We start from the raw sequence: 9,741 nt of genomic DNA on the forward strand, positions 1-9,741 counted from the left end.
ATTTTGGATCTCACCCAAAGTCTCGCGATGTTCAGTTCAGTGCATCACTAATTAATATTCAAAATCCTACACAGGTGTGGCCTCAGGTGGTATTAAAGAGAAACTTGCAGGTTGATTTCAAAACAGAAATGATACTTCATCTTGTCTGTACAAACTAATATGTTTTACAAAACCTACGGACAGTAATTCAGAAGACAGTGTCATTTTAATCCCATATGCCTCTGGCCAACAAACGTGTCGTATTATGTAGCAGAAGGTAAACATCTTAAATTGGCACTTGAGCTCGGCTGCTATTGTGGGTGCTACTATACTATATCTATATCAATCTATATCTAGATTGTAATAATTTCCGTAGCAATAAGAGTTTTTCGAACTTGTGTGCACATTTCCAGAGCATTTGCTTGTGAATGAAGTTGTTGCCTACTTTCCTTGACCATTGTGCTTGTGAATGAAGTTGCTGCCTACTTTCCTTGTCCAGTGTGCTTGTGAATGAAGTTGTTTCCTACTTTCCTTGACCATTGTGCTTGTGAATGAAGTTGCTGCCTACTTTCCTTGTGCAGTGTGCTTGTTGAACAATGCTGGCCAGAAATGATAATAGGTGGAAGTTTCCGTGTGGCGTCATGCCTCTGTTCTCGTTGCTACTCTGGCAGTCTCACCAGAAGATGCAGCAGCTGGCAGGTCATTGTGTTAACGGAGCGGTTAGATATATAGAACTTCTACTTCCGTAGAGATGTTCCGTAGAACATCTACTTCTACTTTCGTTCTACTACACAATGGAGGACCTCATCTCAATAAAAAATATTTTATTCTTATAACAAAAGGTATATGAACAAACAAGTAAACCTCAAGACAATTATTTAACAAAATGATAATTTATAATAGACAAAGCACTTTGTGTTTGGGAAGAACACACACTAGCACACATACGCGCGCACACGTACGCACACACACACACACGTCGCTGATGAAGCCTCATAAGCGCGCACACACACACACACTAGTCGCTGTCCTCGTCGCTGATGATGCCTCGTAAGCACACACACACACACACACACTAGTCGCTGTCCTCGTCGCTGATGATGCCTCGTAAGCACACACACACACACACTAGTCGCTGTCCTCGTCGCTGATGATGCCTCGTAGTTAATACATCACTAGTCGCTGTCCTCGCCTCTGATGATGCCTCGTAGTTACACACACACACACACCAGTCGCTGTCCTCGCCGCTGATGATGCCCGTAGCGTAAGCGCGACACACACACACACACACACTAGTCGCTGTCCTCGTCGCTGATGATGCCTCGTAAGTGCACACACACACACACACAGTCGCTGTCCTCGTCGCTGATGATGCCTCGTAAGCGGCTCCAGTCTGTGGCGCTCTGGCTCCCCCTGGTGGACGGGCTGTCGGAGTCCACAAGCCGCTTGGACGCTGAGCGAGGAGCCTGACGCCGCGGACGACCTGACACACACACACACACGCGCGCGCATGCGCGCACACACACACACACACACACACGCCAGGAGAGACAGAGTTTAAGCAAGAAAGCAAAAGTGTGAGTGAATGAGTGTGTGTGAGAGTGTGTGAGGGAGAGAGATAGTTATTACGGTGTGGCAGAGTGTGTGTGAGAGTGTGTGTGTGGACCCTGGACATAGCAAGGTAAAGTGTGAGTGAGTGTGTGTGAGAGTGTGTGTGTGAGAGAGAGTGTGTGTGAGAGAGAGTGTGTGTGAGAGAGAGTGTGTGTGTGTGTGTGTAACATTAACTCTTGATTAACACAGTGTTGTGGCATGGCTAACATGAACTCTTGATTAACACAGTGTTATGGCGGTAAATGACTACCTTAACTGCTTTTTAGCCAACATTAACTCTTGATTAACACACAGTGTTGTGGTGTAGCTAACATTAACTCTTGATTAACAGTGTTGTGGCGGTAAATGAGTACCTCCACTGCTTTTTGCTGGCAGTGGTTTTTCGAATTGAAAAGGGACCCTGGCCAAATTCTTTATTCTGAATTCTTCAAAAAAAGACAAGTGTGAACATAGCATGTGTGTGTGTGTGTTAGTGTGTGTGTGTGCATAGCCTGACACTGCCATGCTGGGTTAGGGTTAGGTGTGTGTATACCTTTAGCATTGATAATGGAGCAAGTGTGTGAGAGTGTGTGTGAGATTTTGTGACTTCAGTGGTGATAATGGAGTAAGTGTGTGTGTGTGTGTGTGTGTGTGTGTGTGCGAGTGCAAGTGTGTGTGAGTGTGTGTGTGTGTGTGTGTGTGTGTGTGTGAGTGTGTACCTTCAGTGGCGATGATGTTACTCATGTCCAGTCCTGCCAATTCCTGAGCCTCCTCCCTCTTCAGACGAGCAATCTTACACTTCTTAACGGAAGGATGGCCTACACACACACACACACACACACACTGCAATTAGACCAAGCTCTCTTACACTTCTTAATGGAAGGTTGGCCTACACACACACACACACACACACCGTGTACTCCGAGGGCCTCCAGCTCAGTCTTGAGAGTGGTCACCTGGGTCTCCACCGAGTGGCAGTTCGACAGCAGCTTCTTGTAGTTCCGCCGCGCACCACAGAGGGCGATGTAGTGCTTCAGCCTGGACACCGACTTATGCTCCTCCTGAAAATAAACACGCACACACAGGCACGCGCGCACACACACACACACACACACACACACACACACACACACGGACGCGCACGCACACACACGGACGCGCACGCACGCACACACACACACGCACAGACACACACACTAGGGTGACCAGACGTCCTGAGCAATTCAGGACAGTCCCGAAATCTAAGTGTTTATCCCGAATCCGGCCCTAATTGTCCCGAAAAGGATACTCAATCAGAATACTGAGTAGTTATTTTCTGATAAACATTAAAAACTGTCCGTAGAGAGGTTGAGTCGACTGCATGCAGCCCCGACGGCAGCTAAGTGTCTGGATGCAGCCCCGCTACTTTGTTTTTTTGACGCTCTATAATTAGGGCGGATATGCACTCGATTTTAGCTCATTTTCATTCATTCCTTGACATGGCTGATGTACGGAACCCCAAACACGCTAAAAAGCAAAAGCGCCTATGCAGGTACCGAGGAGGGGTGGGGGGTACCCGTGGATTGACAAAGCCTTAAGCTTTAGGATGAAAGCATTCTGCAGATGTAGAAGAGAGTTTGGTGTTTCTCATGGAGGGGAGGCAGATGTTAGACTACATGCTAGCAGCAAGCTACTGTGCCAACACCGCGACAGTAAAGACCAACACGTTAGTCTCGTCCTTCTTTAAGAAGCAGGATGGCTGCTGCTGGGCTGACCTCATTGAGAGTTCATGATTTCTCTGTTGTATTTCTCTGCAGACTTGATGTTTGAATAAAAATGTGTTTTGGTACAGGTTGAAAATTCATTATCTTTTATAATAGTCTATGAGTCTATGTAGGCCTACAATCGCCCGCAAAAAAAAAAAAAAAAAAAAAGCGTCCCGAATTCCAGCCAATCTCACCTGGTCACCCTAACACACACACACAAGTCTGGCTGTGGTGACCTTTGACCTCGACACACGTGTGGGAGTGTGGCTGAATCCTGATCTAATCCCTAAACCCCTAAAGGTTTCATGCTTATGCATCTCCTGTGCGTGTTGACTCATAGCCTGCGTGATTCTTTGGGATTTCTGCGTCTCCTGTGCGTGTTGCTCCCCACCTAAACTCCGCAGACTGTCCTGCTGAAATATTAATGTTTAATGTGCTGAAATACTAATCTTTAATGTGTTTGTGTTAAATGTGCTGAAATATTAATGTTTAATGTGTTTATTGGGTTAAATGTGGTAGTGGTAGTAGTAGTGTAGTGGTTAAGGAACTGGGCTAGCATGCAGTAGCCTGAAAGTTGTGGGTTCAATTCCCGGCTTCCACCGTTGTGCCCTTGAGTAAGGCACTTAACCCCAAGTTGCTCCGGGGACAATGTAACCCCTTGTAATATAGCTGACATATGTAAGTCACTTTGGTCAAGATGTGTCTGCTAAATGTAATGTAATGTAAATGTACTGAAATATTAATGTTTAATGTGTTTATTGTGTTAAATGTGCTGAAATATTAATGTTAAATGTGTTAAATGTGTTTATGTGTGTGTAAATGTGTCAACCATGACATTATGCACAAATAAAAGCTTAGATGTCTGCAGGTGGCTATAGTGGAATCCCCCTATAATTGGCCTATAATGTCATGATGTGTAATGTGATGAACCATCTTATGACATTGATACTCAGAGAACCACAGTTACAGTAAGTAGGCTAACCCTTATCATAAAACTTATCTTAAAAAGATGAAGCAAACCCGTCGTTCCATTTGTTTACTATGCGAGAGTAGGAGAGAACTGGCACAATCGTAACACTTTTCTATTCTCTCCCGTTCAAACTCGATTTACATAAAGCTGTAAAATGTGAAAGCTGTGAAATTTGGCCAGAAGGAGTCATACATGTTTAGTTCATGAAAGAATTAAAAAATGGCATGTTGCAGCGCTCTCTAAAGGCATGTTTGCTGAATGCAGTGCCCCCTACTATGATATTGTCAATATCATATCCAAAAAAGTTAAACGGATTGGCCAACCTCATCAGCTGTCTCTAATGTGTCACTATAATCCAACTTTTAGACCGTTATAGTCCTCCGTATGTGTTCTTTAGAAAAGCAAAGGTGGTAGCCGCAGCCGCCGCCAAAAGGCATGTTGCAGTGCCCCCTAGAGGCATGTTTGCTGAATGCAGTGCTCCCTAGAGGTCAAAGGGCACCAAATTGCTTCCAGCCTACAGTCTCCCTTTGGGTAACCCTGTGTTTCATGTCACAACACTATGAATTGTGGGTAATTCCCTTGAGTAAAGAGGGCATAGATCAGCGGTCCCCAACCACTGGGCCGTGGGACATTCCTAACCGGGCCGTGGGACATTCCTAACCGGGCCGTAGCCTACGACACGAAAATGCATGCAAACTAAATTAAATTTAATTCGCAATAATGTCACGTTTTACATGGCATAGGCCTATATGCAGTTGTTTGATTGCACGCATGTTTGCATTTTGCAAGGTCTATTTTCTTCCGTCTGTCTGTCCCGCCTTCAACACTTTTACATATTGCCTTCAGCGCTGCGCAGCCTCAGGTCAGCTCACTTCACTTGATCAGTTCTTGGCGAACAGTATGTCACACGAAGTTAGCTAAACTGCTAGAATGAGCAACAAAAAACAAGCATCTTTAGCAGGTCACTGGTCAGAGTGTTTGAGAGCCGCTGCAGAGATTTCTTACAGAAAAAAAGTCACCGCTGCACATTTTAGGTGATGAGGACTGGGTGCCAAAACTCGCTTACCTGTGTGGCATATTCGGGTTGCTTAATGACCTCAACCTGTCACTCCAGGGGAGAATTACGACTGTCTTTAAACTGGCAGATAAAGTCGCTGCATTTAAAGCCAAGCTTGATTTGTGGGGACGACGAGTAGACCGGGGTGTATTTGATATGTTCCAAACAGTAGTGGGGGTTTTGGGAGAGACTGAGGCAGGGCCCTTTCTCTCGCAGAGCTGGAAAGCGCTGATCACCTTGTTGCGCTTTCAAATGAGTTTGAGCGTTACTTCCCATCCTCCAAAGATCCACGGCAAACCAATGAGTGGGTCCGCAACCTATTTATCAATATCCCGAATAGTCCTAACTTGTCAGCGCAGGAGGAAGAGCAGTTGATCGAAATTGCAAATGACGGTGGTCTTAAGAGTGTGTATGAGGAACCTCTCTGGCGGGTTTTGGATCAAAACCAAAGCAGAATATCGAGATAGCCGTAAAAGCTTTTTGAAAACGTTGCTACCATTTCCCACCACGTATCTATGCGAGGCGGGTTTTCGCAATGACTGCAACTAAGACCAAATTTGCGAATCGACTGGACATTTCAAACACACTGAGGGTGTCACTGTCTTCCATCACCCCCAGATGGAACCTTCTTGTTGCTCCCACTGATTATATTCGTATATAAGCTCCCACTGATTATATTCGTAATGCACGTTTAGTTCCCATGTTTTGTTCCCATATTTTGTTAAGCATGTTCACACTTGATAGCTGTAGCTTCAAGTTGTTCAATTTTCATAGTTCATATTGTTCAATTTTCACTTCAAGTTCACGTTTTTCACATTTTTAAGAGTTTGTTACCTTCACTGTTAACTGGAGCTAGTTCTTTTCAAGTAATGCATGCACAACACGGAACATGGAACCCCCGAACCCCGCCCCCCCCCCCCGGTCCGTGAAAAAAAAAAAAAAAGAATCAAACCGGTCCATGGTACATAAAAGGTTGGGGACCCCTGGCATAGATGAGCCTCCTCTGCACCTGCGCACAGGTATGTTTTATAGGCCCACAGCCAGAGCACGGGTTGGCCCAGAGATAATTAGCAGAGGCAGGGGCACGCTCTGGACGACGCTTGTGGCCATGGCAACCAGCATTCCTGTTAGGTGACCACCAAGTACAGGGGAACACTGCGTAACAGCGCGTGTGTGTGTGTGTGTGTGTGTGTGCTGTGTGTGTGTGGGGTGTGTGTGTACCTTGCCATCTCTGGCGTTGCTCTCCTCCTTCACCTTGCTCCTCCTCTTTCTCTGCTTTGGCTCTGCCTTCTCATTTGGCTCCGCCTTCACCTTTGGCTTTTTTACTTCCTCTTCCTCCTCATCCAATGAAGGCAGGGAGGAGGAGTCAGAATCCCCAGGGAACATCCCACCTGTGGCTGGCCCCGCCCCTTCTTTGTTCCCTGAGGGAGAAGCAGCAGAGAGGGCCGTTACTATGGTTACAAACTGCACACGTGCACACACACACACAGTGCACATACACGTGCGCACACACACGCAAAAGTCAGATATTGGGGCAGCCGTGGCCTACTGGTGAGCGCTTCAGACTTGTAACCGGAGGGTTGCCGGTTCAAACCCCGACCAGTCGGAAGCGGCTGAAGTGCCCTTGAGCAAGGCACCTAAACCCTCACTGCTCCCCGAGCGCCGCTGTTGATGCAGGCAGCTCACTGCGCCGGGATTAGTGTGTGCTTCACCTCACTGTGTGTTCACTGTGTGCTGTTTCTGTTTCACTAATTCACGGATTGGGTTAAATGCAGAGACCAAATTTCCCTCACGGGATCAAAAGAGTATATATATGTATACTTATATAGGGATCAAAAGCGTCCACACTGAGACATTGACATTCTGTAGAAAATCTTACAGATTCACGCCCCCCAGGTATTGATTCGAATGGCATTATACATGTGGATGAGTCTGAGAATGTTTTCTGCAGGGTAACATACAATACTACTACCATAGATCAAGCTGTGTCATGCAATAGCATGACTTATGCTTATAGTTCTATTCCAACGTTGATTTCTACCCAACATTATAGTAAAAAGAAAAGACAACCTAAAAACTAGAAACCTAACAAATATTCTTTCCATACCTCAGCATATTCCTCAAAAGCCAGAGGCATTTTCAGCTAACATGGGTTTACTAAATATAGGTGCACTTACTACCAAAACCTTTGCAATCAATGATTTTATTAGTGAAAAAAAATTGGATTTTCTGTTTCTTGTTGAAACCTGGCTGACTTCAGACAGCGAAGCTGTTCTTGTTGAAACTTGTCCCCAAATTATAATTTCTTCCACTCAATTAGACAAGGCAAACGAGGTGGTGGAATTGCCTCCATTCTCTCAAACAAATATAGCTGCACTAGAGTCAACTTTGGCGAATTCGCTTCCTTTGAGTATATTGCCCTCACTCTGAAGGCTGACCCAGCTGTACTTCTATTAACCTTATACCGCCCTCCTAAACTATGGACTGGCTTTCTCGACCAGTTTTCTGAACTTATGTCGCTCATCATCACTAGCTATGATCGGATAATTGTAAATGGCGACTTCAATATTCATGTCAATAAGACAACTGATGCTAAAGCCAGTAAGTTCCTTAATGTGTTGGACAGTTTAGAGCTAAAGCAGCATGTTACAGGACCCACCCACAACCTTGGCAACACCCTCGATCTAGTCATTTCCAGAGGGATAGAAGTCACAGACTTATCAGTAAATGATATAAATATGTCTGATCATCATTGTGTATCTTTTAATATTGTACTACATACTCCAAAAATTCATCCCGAAATTGCAATCAAATCGCGACTCTTGGACATTAGAGCAGAACAGCAGTTCATAGCTCTTATAGACTCCATAAATTTAGATATTTTACATCATCCCATTGATCAAATGGTAGAGGCTCTTAATCGTGAATTAGGCGCTCTGCTTGACAGAGTGGCACCCTTAAAGACTAAAAAAAGGCCCTGTAGCAAACTGACACCTTGGATGAACGAAAATATCCATGATCTAAAAAAGATCATGTAGGAAAGCTGAGAGAACATGGAGAAAAACTAAGTTACAGGTTCACCGTGCCATTCTAAAAGAAAAAATTGCAAATTATAATAGAGCTATTCGGAATGAGAGGAGGAACCACTTCTCTAAGGTAATTGCTGAAAACAGTGGAAACTCTAGGGTGTTGTTCTCTACCATTGATAGGCTATTGCATCAAACACCTTTTGATACACTCAGTCAGGCATCCTCTCTAAGATGCGAAGAATTTGCAGACTTCTTCAAAAACAAAGTCATTTCTATAAGGGAGGCTATTGGTAACACAAGTAATATGTTTGATAGTACACCCAAAACAGCCCCCCAAAATTAAGGTCCTTTAGCACTATTACTCAATCTGAGCTTGGTAAAATTATAACTCAAACCGGCTCCTCAACATGTGTTTTAGATCCAATCCCTACTACATTCCTCAAAAAAGTATATGATGGCTTAGCTCCCTTTTTTCTCAAGGTAATAAATACCTCATTAGAAACAGGTATATTTCCAACTGCTTTTAAAACCGCTGTTGTGAAACCTTTACTTAAAAAAGTCAAATCTTGACCATACCAATCTGAGCAACTACAGGCCTATATCAAATCTATCGTTTTTGAGCAAAGTACTTGAAAAAGTTGTTTGCAATCAGTTAAATACCTTCCTCAACGAAAACAGTATCCTTGAAAAAATTCCAATCAGGTTTTAGATCAAATCACAGCACAGAAACGGCTCTAGTAAAGATAGTCAATGATCTCAGACTAGCTACCGACTCAAACAAAGTCTCAATCCTTATTCTTCTGGATTTGAGTGCGGCATTTGACACCATTGATCATAGCATCCTAATTCACCGCCTGCGAAGTGGGTGGGTCTCTCTGATAATGCTCTAAACTGGTTTCAAACCTACATTACTGGCAGAGATTTTTATATCAGTCTAGGAGATCATGTATCTGAAAAACATGACTTGCCTTTTGGTGTGGCCCAGGGGAGCTGCCTTGGTCCCCTGCTATTTTTCTATATATGCTTCCATTGGGAAACGTCATAAGTCAGCATAATGTAAACTTCCACAGCTACGCAGATGATACCCAATTGTATCTTTCTGTGGAGCCAACTAACCCAGATGGCCTTTGCTCCCTCACTGCATGCCTAACCTCCATTAATCAGTGGATGAGCAAAAACTTTTGAAACTAAATGATGACAAAACAGAGGTACTTCTGGTTGGACCAAAACTAAAGCGAGATATTATTCTTAGTAATCTGGGGAACTTGGCACACCAGGTCAAACCAAAAGTAACAAGCCTCGGTGTCATCTTAGATGCAGAGTTAAGTTTTAAGCCCCATATCAGTAAAGTTACTCAGACAGCCTATTTCC

The 9,741-nt window shown here is 44.3% G+C and overlaps 1 protein-coding gene across 9 annotated transcripts in view; it reads right to left on the reverse strand.

Annotated features, from left to right (window-relative positions):
• Positions 1–786: 786 nt before the first annotated feature.
• The window catches only part of hirip3 (HIRA interacting protein 3), a 40,755-nt gene continuing 31,800 nt past the window's right edge, over positions 787–9,741 (reverse strand). For 6 of the 9 annotated variants that reach the window (XM_048233596.1, XM_048233597.1, XM_048233593.1 and 3 more), the window contains 5 exons: positions 6,563–6,762; positions 2,483–2,630; positions 2,289–2,387; positions 1,301–1,462; positions 787–1,136 (listed from right to left, as the gene is read on the reverse strand). In XM_048233596.1, coding sequence (XP_048089553.1) covers positions 1,108–1,136; positions 1,301–1,462; positions 2,289–2,387; positions 2,483–2,630; positions 6,563–6,762 — 638 coding nt within the window. In that variant the 3' untranslated portion in view covers positions 787–1,107. Of the gene's footprint in view, positions 1,137–1,216; positions 1,463–2,288; positions 2,388–2,482; positions 2,631–6,562; positions 6,763–9,741 lie in introns of those variants that run through there. The other 3 variants (XR_007192394.1, XM_048233595.1, XM_048233594.1) reach the window with 3 other exon arrangements.

This window comes from Alosa alosa, chromosome 22, assembly GCF_017589495.1.
Source record: "Alosa alosa isolate M-15738 ecotype Scorff River chromosome 22, AALO_Geno_1.1, whole genome shotgun sequence".
Classification (NCBI taxonomy): domain Eukaryota; kingdom Metazoa; phylum Chordata; class Actinopteri; order Clupeiformes; family Clupeidae; genus Alosa; species Alosa alosa.